This window comes from Labrus bergylta, chromosome 19 (assembly GCF_963930695.1).
Source record: "Labrus bergylta chromosome 19, fLabBer1.1, whole genome shotgun sequence".
In the NCBI taxonomy this organism is placed as follows: domain Eukaryota; kingdom Metazoa; phylum Chordata; class Actinopteri; order Labriformes; family Labridae; genus Labrus; species Labrus bergylta.
Genome location: NC_089213.1, coordinates 14,230,044 through 14,241,444, shown reverse-complemented (window position 1 = coordinate 14,241,444; position 11,401 = coordinate 14,230,044). Strand labels below are relative to the sequence as shown.

The 11,401-nt window shown below is 40.8% G+C and overlaps 2 protein-coding genes across 3 annotated transcripts; one reads left to right on the top strand and one right to left on the bottom strand.

The window, feature by feature from the left end:
• Nucleotides 1-332: 332 nt before the first annotated feature.
• Nucleotides 333-5,703, top strand: rbbp4 (retinoblastoma binding protein 4). 2 transcript variants are annotated; one of them, XM_020643161.3, is made up of 12 exons: nt 333-493; nt 1,102-1,252; nt 1,357-1,502; nt 2,041-2,214; nt 2,379-2,494; nt 2,591-2,751; nt 2,867-2,993; nt 3,172-3,249; nt 3,513-3,589; nt 3,934-3,991; nt 4,083-4,193; nt 4,841-5,703. In XM_020643161.3, exons 1-12 carry the CDS (start codon nt 478-480, stop codon nt 4,901-4,903), a joined length of 1,278 nt encoding a protein of 425 aa, XP_020498817.1. In that variant the 5' UTR covers nt 333-477; the 3' UTR covers nt 4,904-5,703. The 2 variants fall into 2 exon arrangements, with proteins under 2 accessions (XP_020498817.1, XP_020498818.1); XM_020643162.3 differs by having other exon boundaries at nt 339-493; nt 1,105-1,252.
• Nucleotides 5,704-6,027: 324 nt separating this feature from the next.
• sync (syncoilin, intermediate filament protein) lies at nt 6,028-9,985 on the bottom strand. Its single transcript, XM_020643160.3, has 6 exons — nt 9,839-9,985; nt 7,185-8,816; nt 6,894-7,108; nt 6,565-6,772; nt 6,319-6,443; nt 6,028-6,236 (listed from the first exon to the last, which is right to left on the bottom strand). The coding sequence occupies exons 2-6, from the start codon at nt 8,748-8,750 to the stop codon at nt 6,188-6,190; spliced, it is 2,163 nt and encodes a 720-aa protein (XP_020498816.2). The 5' UTR covers nt 8,751-8,816; nt 9,839-9,985; the 3' UTR covers nt 6,028-6,187.
• Between the last annotated feature and the right edge of the window lie 1,416 nt (nt 9,986-11,401).

Genomic DNA, 11,401 nt, shown 5'->3' with positions numbered 1-11,401 from the left:
AACAAAGGCATAACACCTTAACTCCACTGCAGTGAAACAGTAACTTCACTTTGATCCGCAGCAAAACAAAGGCAGAAGACCCTTATGAGTGAAGTTACAGCACTCGGCCTTGGTTTCTCGAGGGCTTTTGGAAGTTAAGACCAATACAACCTACTATTTCCTAAAAACAACACAAGACTCAAGATATCTGTCCACATGATAAAGCACATCTGTAATGTTCCAAAAATAACAAAAACTCATTGCCTTTTGTAAGGCAGCACACTCTGCACTGTGGGTGCTGCTGCCCTCTGCTGGTCACCACGAGCTCGGCTCTGATTGGTAGATAGACGCCCCCCTCACTTGGACTGAGCGCGCGAAGGCACCGCTACGTGTTTCACAGGCTTTCTGCTCTGCTCGCTGTTAGCTTTGCGCTGTGTTTTAAACGGAGCAAAAACAGAGGAAAAACCTGAGATAAGGTGTCTTCGTCATTTACCTGCAATGGCCGACAAGGAAGGTAAATGGGCAAGCTTGTACTACTGCCAGGAACAAACACCGCGGATATCTGACGCGTCTTATATTTGCGAGCTAAATACTAGCTTCGGTAGCGGCTAGCTGCTGTAGCTCCTTAGCAGGCCTGTAGCAGATACAACAAAAGCCGGGCAGCTGGATTTTCTTTTTAACCGAAACAATTTTGGTTTCAGATTGCAGTTATCGTTTCCGCATTGTTTTCCACCAGTCAACATGGTCAAATGTGAAGCTTTAGCCATCAAACGTCATTATAAATATGCTAACGTTAGCAGGGGCTTTATGATAGCCAGGTGATGTCAAGCTAAAGGTTCAATGTGTGAGGAAATAAGCTTTCATATGATTTAATACGCAGTGCTTGCAAGGTTGCGGTTCATTAATGTGACATTTTGCCTCAGCAAAGGCAGCCTTTAACAGCTTTTTATGAGGAGGTTGTCAATAATCTGTTAATGTCAGAGATGTGTTGTATAGTCCTTATTATTAAAGTGACACCTACCGTCCAATCGAGTTAAACACACTTCCTGAAGTTTTCATGTTAATACAAACTGGCATTTATGTGAATAACCCCTTTTTTCGTTAATCTCTGTCCCCACTCAGCAGGTGCATTTGATGATGCTGTGGAGGAGAGGGTCATAAATGAGGAGTACAAGATCTGGAAGAAAAACACTCCTTTTCTGTATGATCTGGTTATGACCCACGCTCTGGAGTGGCCCAGTCTTACTGCCCAGTGGTTGCCTGATGTCTCCAGGTACACATTTTTTTTCCACATCTATTTTTTTACACATTTGGACAGTTGTATGTAAAAGTAACAACTTGCACATTGTAATTTTCTATTTATTTTGTCTTTACCAGGCCAGAAGGGAAAGATTACAGCGTGCACCGGCTGGTGTTGGGCACTCACACGTCGGATGAGCAGAATCACCTGGTGATTGCCAGTGTCCAGCTGCCGAATGATGATGCCCAGTTTGATGCCTCACATTATGACAGCGAAAAAGGAGGTTAGATAAAGATAAACGTTATTGATCCCCCGTGGGGGAAATTTGTGCATTACAGCAGCTCAAGAAAACAAGGGACAGGAATATAATTATTAAAAATAAAAATAGAAGTTAAAAGGCAAATCAACATATTTACATCAGTTAAATAAAAAAAATACAATAATGGAAAATTACACAGTAACTACACTGAAAAGAGTTATTGTTATTAAAAACACACACAGTGTGTCGCATGAGGTGGTGATGCTGTTAAAGAGTCTGATTAAACAGTTCGACACCTGTGTAGTCACATTCCTTACAAATGTGAACATTCTGTGGATTGTACACTTTATCTGGTAAAACGTTGTTAAGCAAAGTTTACAAGCCCTCAGTAAGCCTTACAATTCAATAGTTGCAAGTAGCATTGTTGCCTTTAGCTGAAATTGTGAGTTCAAACCCTTGTGTTATTGCCTGCTGCCCCTGATCAGTTGCATGAAGACAGAAAAACATGCGCTGTCTCCATTTATTTCACTACTGTAAAATAACCTCTTGTATTTCACTGCAGAGTTTGGAGGCTTCGGATCTGTAAGTGGCAAAATCGAGATTGAAATCAAGATAAGCCATGAAGGAGAGGTGAACCGAGCCCGCTACATGCCCCAAAACCCCTGCATAATTGCCACCAAGACCCCCACTTCAGATGTGTTGGTGTTTGACTACACTAAACATCCCTCCAAGCCAGGTAGGAAGATCACAGGAAGTACAAGACACTGCTCGAGGTTGCTTGTTGGTTGAACATGTTTCGAAAGTAAAGCAGACTCAGTTGTACCTTTTGAACGACTGAAGTGCATCATGTTTAACACATCTTCGTTAATACTCAAATTTTACTTTTTGCATTGTCAATAGATGCTTCTGGAGAGTGTCGTCCTGATCTGCGTCTCAGAGGCCACCAGAAAGAAGGCTATGGTCTGTCCTGGAATCCAAATCTCTCTGGCTCTTTACTTAGTGCTTCAGATGACCATGTAAGATCAAAATCAAGTTTTATTAAGCAGTATTCAAATATGGGATCTGACATTTATTTATTTATTTTTTCTTTGCTCATCTTTCCTGCTCTGTAGACTGTCTGTCTGTGGGATATAAGTGCTGTACCAAAAGAGGGCAAGATAGTTGACGCAAAGACTATCTTCACTGGTCACACTGCTGTGGTGGAGGATGTGTCCTGGCACTTGCTTCACGAGTCACTCTTTGGATCCGTAGCAGATGACCAGAAACTCATGATGTAAGACATTTGATGATGAGTCAAATCTTACCAGTGGATCCATCAGTTCACCTGCAAAATTGTGGTCTTGTAGAGTTTATGGAATAATTTTGGTCTTCTTTATTTTTTACCTCAGCTGGGACACACGTTCAAACAACACCTCCAAACCCAGCCATGCAGTGGACGCCCACACAGCAGAAGTCAACTGTTTGTCATTTAACCCTTACAGCGAGTTCATCCTCGCCTCCGGCTCAGCCGACAAGGTAATGTAATGAACCACCACATTTTGACTTTGTAGATCAGTTTCCACAATTTGTTGAAACTCTGGGATATTTGCGTTTTAAAACTCTGTGAGAAAAGTATTTGTGCTGTTTTACTTTGTTGTTTGCAGGGTTTAAAAAAAATCTGCAGCTGTGTCTAATTTCTTTCTTGTGCTCGCAGACTGTGGCTCTTTGGGACTTGAGAAACCTGAAACTGAAGCTGCATTCCTTTGAGTCGCACAAGGATGAGATTTTCCAGGTAAGATCTTTATAATTATATATATATATATATATATATATATATATATGTAGCATTGAAACTGTGTCTTAAGTCTTAAGAAAACTGAATGAATTAAATCCCAGCAATGCAACCTAGAAACCTACCTACTACCTAACTACCTACCTAGAAACCCTGTAGATTGGTCCCCCACACAACCTCCTTGTGATGAGATTTATATGATTTTAACTCTTGTGTTTTTACTTCGGATGATCTAATTTGATTTATTTGACTGTTTTTTACAGGTTCAGTGGTCTCCTCATAATGAGACCATACTGGCATCCAGTGGAACAGACCGTCGCCTGAATGTCTGGGATCTCAGGTAAAACACTGCAACCCAATGTCCGCTGGAAGCAGCTATCATGTTTTCAGATTCCCCTGCTGGTGACCGATTCAGTTACTGACATTCTAGCCAGTCTGTTGATCTCTTTTCTTCTTGAGAGTGGACTACTACAATGTGTGTTATGTTTACAAACATGTTTCATTAATAGAGATTATAAGTTATCATGAAGTAGTTGTTGTAGTAGTATCATTAAAGATAAAACACCAAGGTCCAATGATGATTGCCCCCTGAAGCAGACTTTACACAAACACAGGAGTGGTCACAGTATGCAGTGATTGGTACAGAGTTTGTCTGATTTACAAATCTTTGTCTGATTTCTGTAGCAAAATCGGAGAGGAGCAGTCACCAGAAGATGCAGAGGATGGCCCACCTGAGCTACTGGTGTGTATTTTAAAGCCTGCTGAACATTGGAGGTTGTATGCTATCTTGTTTCAGAAAAAGTTAAAATTTGCCTTTTTCCCCTGTTCACTAGTTTATCCACGGAGGCCACACAGCCAAGATCTCAGACTTTTCCTGGAACCCTAACGAGCCTTGGGTCATCTGCTCCGTGTCTGAAGACAACATTATGCAAGTCTGGCAAATGGTAAGACTCTGCGAGTATATTTAAACAGTATATTTAGCTGTGGACAGGGTAGAGAAAAATATCCATTCTTACATTATAGTGTCATAAAGGGAATTACTTTCCCGCAATTTAATTGGAGAAAAGTTGATTTGAAGCAGTACGTTAAGGTCACAGACAGAAGGCAACTCTTCCATGAAGATCCCTTGTGCCTTACCAAAACTATGATGTGTGGGTCAAACAGGGCAGGGAATAATTTGCAGGGAAAGTTGTGTCTTGGAAGGAGCCTGACATTTGAACTAGCGACCGCAAAGAGAAACTCAGTGAAGATCGACTTTTGATGTAAAGAAATACATTTTTTTGTGAGATTGAGTCAGGGCAAAAGAATAAGACAGAAGAAGGAAAGGTAAACATGGTAAGTGTTCTGAACCAGCTGTCTTTATTTCCTAAACTTTGCATTGCTTTTTAATACTTACTTGTCCTGTTACAATGTACAGTAATACAATGTTAAAACAAGCTGGCTGTTCAGACTGTAGTAGTTTGGTTCTTTGAAAGCCCAAGACTTAATTTTTTACTGAATGTCCTAAAAGAAAAAATGCCACTGACTTGTAAATGTCTCAACCCCCTGACAGCATGTGACTAAATCCCTTACTCTCTGTTTCTGCCTTTAGGCTGAGAACATCTACAACGATGAAGACCCTGAGGGTTCGACAGACCCTGAAGCCACAGCATAGCATCTTTTCCTGTTGTGCGTTTAACCTACAACCTCATCATAAACTGCCAAACTGCCCCCTCAGTAGTTCCGTGCAGCTACTTCTACTTCTTCCTCCCATCCTTCTTTACTTTATTGGTGGGACACTATTCGGTTAAAGCACTGTAAATACAAGAAATTTAAAAATCATGTGTAGCCCTGGCCCTTTTGGAATGCTCAATTTGAAGAACTGTCCTTTAACTGAGTAATTTATCGCCTGATGAATCTCAGGTTTCCCACAGTGCATAAACAATTGTTTTCCGCAACCAAACTGGCTCTCTGTTCCACACTGTCCGCTATTAACCGAGGCTTTTTCAACAATAAATAAACATGTTTATACAGTATCAAACACACAAACAGACATTAAGGTAATTTGGCAAAAGCCCGCTGTTCAAAGTGTACACAGCAGGAAAAAAAATGTTACAAGTTAACTTGCAGCCCAGCTTTTGACATGATTCAAAGGGCAGTGGCAGTTACTTAAACTGTGAAGATGGTTTTATTCACAGGCTAGAAGACTATCTGAAATGTGTCTCATATTTTGCGCTTCATTGTGGTCAGAACCTAAATAGGTCTTGATACTGATTTTCTCACCAGCTGTTTTTAAAATAAATAAGAATTTTGGAGTGAATCTGTTTGAATTGTCCATTGGTGGTCCCACCTTCCCAAACCTGAATCATTAAATAATCATTTAACTGTTTTTCGTGCTATAGATTAGTGGTTGAACTTTTTATATGTTCAATGTTTGTACAGTGAGTGCATTCTTAATAAAAATGTGTTTCATTAGTCTGTGGGTCCACTTGATTTATTGTCAACATTTCTTAATATAAATTTTCTACTTACATATTTGTACAATTACAACGGAGTCTTAGTAAGCCTACAAACATTTTTAAACAACACTAAATGCTTGAAGTGAGGGTGTATGTTTTACCTCAGCACACTCACTGCTCTTTATTTTGTGTCTGTTCTTGGTGCTTTCCCACCCTGAGATCCTGTTCTGACTTTATTATTACTCTTGTTCTCATTGTTTGGATATTGTCTTGCCCTTATAAGTACATGAACCCTCTCCACACTTCATGCAGGGACATTAACTCATCAGTCACACTGAGATTACAGCAAACAAAAAGTCTTTATTCATAGCAAAACTGGTCTACAAGGTGACTAAAAAATATTTGTTTCAAAAGCATGTCTTATTTGTATAAAGTGCATTCATAGTTGTGATAAAATAGCGTTATTAAATCACATATCTTTGAAGTAATCAAAAAAACAGTCAGTCGTTTTTCTGCTCGTCATCACAGTTATGGTCCTTAATGGCAGCTCTGCAAGGAAAGTGTTTCTTTATACCAGTGACTTCCCATAGATATTACAAATAAGGATACAAAATAAAGCAACAAATCTTACCTGTAAAGGAGTAAACGTTTGGTTAGACTGTCTCTCAATTCTTCTATTTCTTTGGTTTTCCTCTTCTGAAGATTTAACTCAGTCTTCAGCTCTCTGCTGCTCTCCTCCAATGTGTAAACTCTCTCCTGTTTACATGGCAAGTTATGAGTGCTTTTAGTATCAGGTGACCCCACCTTTCATTCATTTGTCATACCAAATGTCTTGTCTGTTTTACACACATAACCTGAAATTAGAAATTCTGCTTACCTTGTAATGCACCACATCCTCTCTCCTCTGCATGTGAGTAAGTTTGAGTTTCTCCTCTAAACAAGTTCGCTGGAGAATCAGTTTTTGGATTTCCTCCTTCAAGGGTCTCAGCTTGGTTCTGAGCTCCTGGTTCTGCTCTTTGGATTTCACCAGGGATTCGGCTGTTACCTCCCTCCTCTTGAGCAATGCGAGCATAATGGGTTCATATCTGGCCAAGACAACCATTGACAAACACACATCTTTTTATTATGTAAAACGGCATGAGGATAAGTTTCATGTATAAATAAAAAAACGTTTTGAAACGTATGCCTGGATAGAAGTGACCGTACCTATCCTCGAGTGCTTTAAGCCCACTCTGCAGATACTGCTGAATATCCCCACAGGAGTGCCTCTTGCACTGGGTCAGCTGATCCTGGGTATTGGAAGTCTGACTGGAGCGCTGGGCATGATGCTCTGCTTTTAGGTGTAAGAGCTGTTGTTGATGGGCTGCTCTTAGCTTGGCACTCTCTTCTGTCAGCTCAAGCACCAGTGACTTCATTTTTTCCTTGAAGACAGAAGACACCATGAGGCGATTTTATTTTTTATTTTGAAGTACAATTTTTTTATAAGGAGTTCCTTACCTCTTCCCTCTTCAGCGCGTCCACCTCTCGATGTTGGGTGTTCAGGGCAAACTGATTGTGAGCGCAGTCTCTTGCAATGGCAAACAGCCTCCTCTTCAGCTTTTTGAGCTCCTCATGAATCCCTTGTCTCTCCAAGTTTACTTTCCATACCCTTCTCTCCTCCTCCGCTCTCTCCTCCCACAGGCACTGGATCTCTTTCTTCCTCTCCTCTCTTCTTCCCTCTTCTTCTTTCCGCAGTGCACTCATCAACACCGCCACTTTGCTATCAATTAGCTCTTCTGTCTCCGCTTCCTCTTTATTTGTGTCCTCTACCTCCTCTCTGTCTTTATTTCCTCTCAACTCAAGCACCTCCAACAGCAGTTCCTTTCTCCTCTTCTGTACCTGCTGCACTTCCTCTATCCACTCCTCCATCTGAGACCCTAGTGCGCTTAATTCATTCATGCTAGGGCCTTGATAAATTGAGTCCATCCCCAGCGCTGTTGTGCCTTCAGCTGGAAAATGACTGTTGTCTACTTCAATCCCTTTAATTTCTCCCTCTGTTAATGTGGCTTCATTAGAAGACATACATCCTGTGCTTGTTGCCTCACAGTACGTTGGACCATTTTGTGTATTATCTGATGTCATCGATGGCCTTGCAAACCTTAAATGAGCTTCAAGAACACTCTGGTCTGTGTTTGCTTTCCCTTGCCCCCCGAGTCTTTCCATTGAGAAGCCACTTGTGTTATCAAGGCTAAGCACAGGATATGTCCGGCTTTCAACTGTTGCTGAACCTACTGCCAGCTCATTTCTGTTCATGTCCGAAAGTATATTCCCCCCTGCATGTGAATAAGCACATAATTCTAATTCTAGCGGGCTGGCCTCCAATTTCATTAACCCCTCTTGCTGAATGGGAAGTGTTGTACCCCTACGGAGGTTAGAATTCGTACTGATGTGTACATACTCTTGAGTTGCATCTGTAGCCCAGTCTTGGGGCTCAAAATCCATCCCTGTCTCTTCCATACAGCCTTCCAGCATTGCAAGCATCCCCAACAGATGGCCCTCATACTCAATCATGGAGTTGCTGAGTTTGTTACCTGCTGAAGTGAGAGGCATTTTTCTCTGTTGAGAAACATCGGTGGCCACTACACTCTTTTTGATGATCTGCTCCAAGCCTTGCGCATGGTCTTGTGCTGGCTGGTCTTCTGTCCCAGCCCCATCCATGTTTGTGTCCATGTAGCTTGTGGAAAGATATGCTTGGGGAGAAATACCTGTTTCTTGGTTGCTCTCCATTGGGACTTTGTCTTTTCTGTGGCATTGAACTATTTCAGTTGGGTTTGTCTCTGAGAAGTGAGAGCCAAAGGAGAAACCAGTGAGCTCTTCACAACTTTTCAGTAGGTCATCCATCTCTTGTAGGTACGGCTTGATCAAAGATGATTGATTCAGTTGTGTTCCTGATAAGGTGAAGCCAGCTTGTTCACTGTTGCACTCTCTTTGTTCCGTGAGGGTTTTGTCTGGATCCGCATCCTCCTCTTCAATAAAGAGAGGGTCGAACCCAGTCAACGAAATGTTATCGTTGAGGTCCTCCATTGGTTTTACTGGTGTGATAACTGTGGTCACTCAAGATTTAGAAGTCTTCTTTTCAGCTATGTCATCCTTTGAACAAGAAGATGAAAGTGTTCTACTGAGTAGCTGATGCATTGTAAGCATGATAGTTGAAGTTGTTAGCAGTATTGTTGTTGTAGGTACGCTAAACAAATGAAGGGCTTGGCCTGCATTGATAACATGTCCGCAGAGGTTTGGAATTCCTACTTAATGCCAGACATGCAAGAATGCAGAGCTGGGCATGGGGACAGTTTAGCAGAGGGTATGCTACCAGCAGCTGTCCTGCTGGGCTAGATGCCACAGTGACCAACTGAGTGCTTGGCAATGCTCAGACACACACACTTAAAACAAGCCTACTCATGTATGTACATGAACACCACAGCACTACTAATATAAACACATGCAAACAGTTCTACCCCTTAGATCCAACAAGTGGCATTTAACTGTTAACATTAGCCAACAAATTATCATAACATGTCATCATGCAGATAAATGAGCATTGTGACTATTCCCTGGTTAGTATCTTAGCTGTAATTCCCCTCGTTGAGATGGACTGGGCATAGAGTCCCAGAGAGTAAATTTATCAAGTTGACCCAATACTGTCATTGCCAAAGAATAGTAGTGTAGAAAGGGCACGAATGTAAGTGTAACATTATATTGGTAACTGCTATTTCTTTGCCAAAACCTTCCCTCTAAAAGTAGGTCAGTTGATTCAAATAAAGTGCAATTAAAACAACAGCATCAACATCGCCGTAGTTTATGGCTCTGTTATATTTTATTTTGTTCTGCTATCCTATGCAAGGCTGACAAAAGCTCTGGGGAAGACATGGCAGCTGTCTTACTGCAGGGCAGGAGTGGACACAATTCACATTCCTTTAGACTTCCAACACACAAAGGTAGTACTGGCATATATTTGCTTTTCATTATGAGCATTTTCATCTTAAATGAAAAACATGAAAATCCACTCTTTAAAGTTTAGAGTGATAGGTGTTGTGTTATCTGCATAATCAATTATTTGAAAGATAATGAGCCCAGAGAAAAGTATAATCCTGATAAAATATAATTGTACTTACTTCTGTGCCCTTTAACCTCCATTCTCTGGATGAATCCGTTTGAATTGAGTTGCCATTCAAAGATAAAACAGAGTAAGCGGCAAAGTGTGAGCGGGAGCAGTGTTTGCAGCCCAACTGAGAGAGGAGGGAGGGTTTAAGACGGTTGACCCAGCCTCTCCCGCAGTCAGTGTGCTATGTGTGACCATGACTACCTGAAATCTGTTTAGGTTTATTTATAAACACTGGGCCAAAATGGTCATCTAAGAACACTGAATGCCTTGGTGCCATATGTTGTTTAGCAACATTTACATAACGTGATTGAAATACTTTTTGTTGTCAGAATGAGTGCATTTTCATGAATTAAGTAACATTAACTAAACATATTAAGAGCAATCTGCTTTTTCAACATCAATATACTTTTATATATTAAAAAAAAAATCCATATTGTCCAATAGCACACAAACACCACTTGATTCTAACAACTATTATCTGGTGGAGTTACAGCTGTATGCACCTAGTATGGCTGTTGAGACGTGTGTGTATGTGGAGAGTTTATGGTGAGTGTGCTCATGATGAAAGACAACATGGCTCCAGAATTCCAGCCATGCCTCCTCATTATCGAGTAGTCTCCAAATAGCTCCATGCAATTTTCTGACAGCTTCCCGTGGGAGGATTGGTTTTCACCTAAACTTTTGACCTCGACAATGGACCACAGGTGGTCTTGTGTAGCCTGAGGAGCGGACAGAGGGCGTGAGACAGGATTGTATAAGGCATGGATATATGTGAAAGGCTTAGAAGAAAGGGAACATGTCCCTGGGATAAAGGAAGAGGACAATGGAGTTCCTGAAATGTTCAGATAAACAAATCAGAAAAACCAGACCAGTGACGAGGTGACCAGGGTCTAGTATTTTCTTTATTCAAAAACTACCTTTAAAATTGACTTCATTTATTTGACCAAGTGACAGTTGTACATGTATTTGGAATCATTGTATGGCTCACATTTAGATTTTTTGATTGACTGATTTTTTACCTCCCATTTTTGACCTTTTCTTGATACATAAGAAAAGGTAAAACAGTCAGACACCACTAGGTGGCATCAGAGTTTGATTTTGACTCCTCTTGTCTTTATGATGACATAAAGACAATGTTTATTTTCTACCATTGAACAACCAGTTTCGAGACAGTTTCATACTATCAACCCAGTCAGTTTGTGGGTCACTCTCAGCTACAGTGGAGGAAATAATTATTTGATCCCCTGCTGATTTTGTAAGTTTGCCCGATTTCAAATAAGTGAGAGGTCTATAATTCTTATGGTACTTTTATTATAACAAACAGAGACAGAATATATTTAAAAAAAAGTCCAGAAAAAAACATTACATAAAGTTATAAATTCATTTGCATTTGATCGAAGGAAATAAGTATTTGATCCCCATGCAAAACATGACTTTGTACTTGGTGGAGTGACCCTTGTTGGCAAGCACAGAAGTCAGACGATTGTTGTAGTTGGTCACCAGGTTTGTACACATCTCAGGAGGGATTTTGGTCCACTCCTCTTTACAGATCCTCTTCAAATCCTGAAGGTTT

What these genes read in the sequence shown, in the direction of transcription:
- rbbp4 (XM_020643161.3), top strand. An exon ending in GATGACCAGAAACTCATGAT is followed by an intron (nt 2,752 to 2,866) that starts GTAAGACATTTG and finishes TTTTTACCTCAG; the next exon opens with CTGGGACACACGTTCAAACA. An exon ending in CCTCCGGCTCAGCCGACAAG is followed by an intron (nt 2,994 to 3,171) that starts GTAATGTAATGA and finishes TTGTGCTCGCAG; the next exon opens with ACTGTGGCTCTTTGGGACTT.
- sync (XM_020643160.3), bottom strand. Translation starts at nt 8,750, where the DNA reads ATGGAGGACCTCAACGATAACATTTCGTTGACTGGGTTCGACCCTCTC. An exon ending in AGGATGTGGTGCATTACAAG is followed by an intron (nt 6,444 to 6,564) that starts GTAAGCAGAATT and finishes CCATGTAAACAG; the next exon opens with GAGAGAGTTTACACATTGGA. An exon ending in AAACGTTTACTCCTTTACAG is followed by an intron (nt 6,237 to 6,318) that starts GTAAGATTTGTT and finishes CTTTCCTTGCAG; the next exon opens with AGCTGCCATTAAGGACCATA.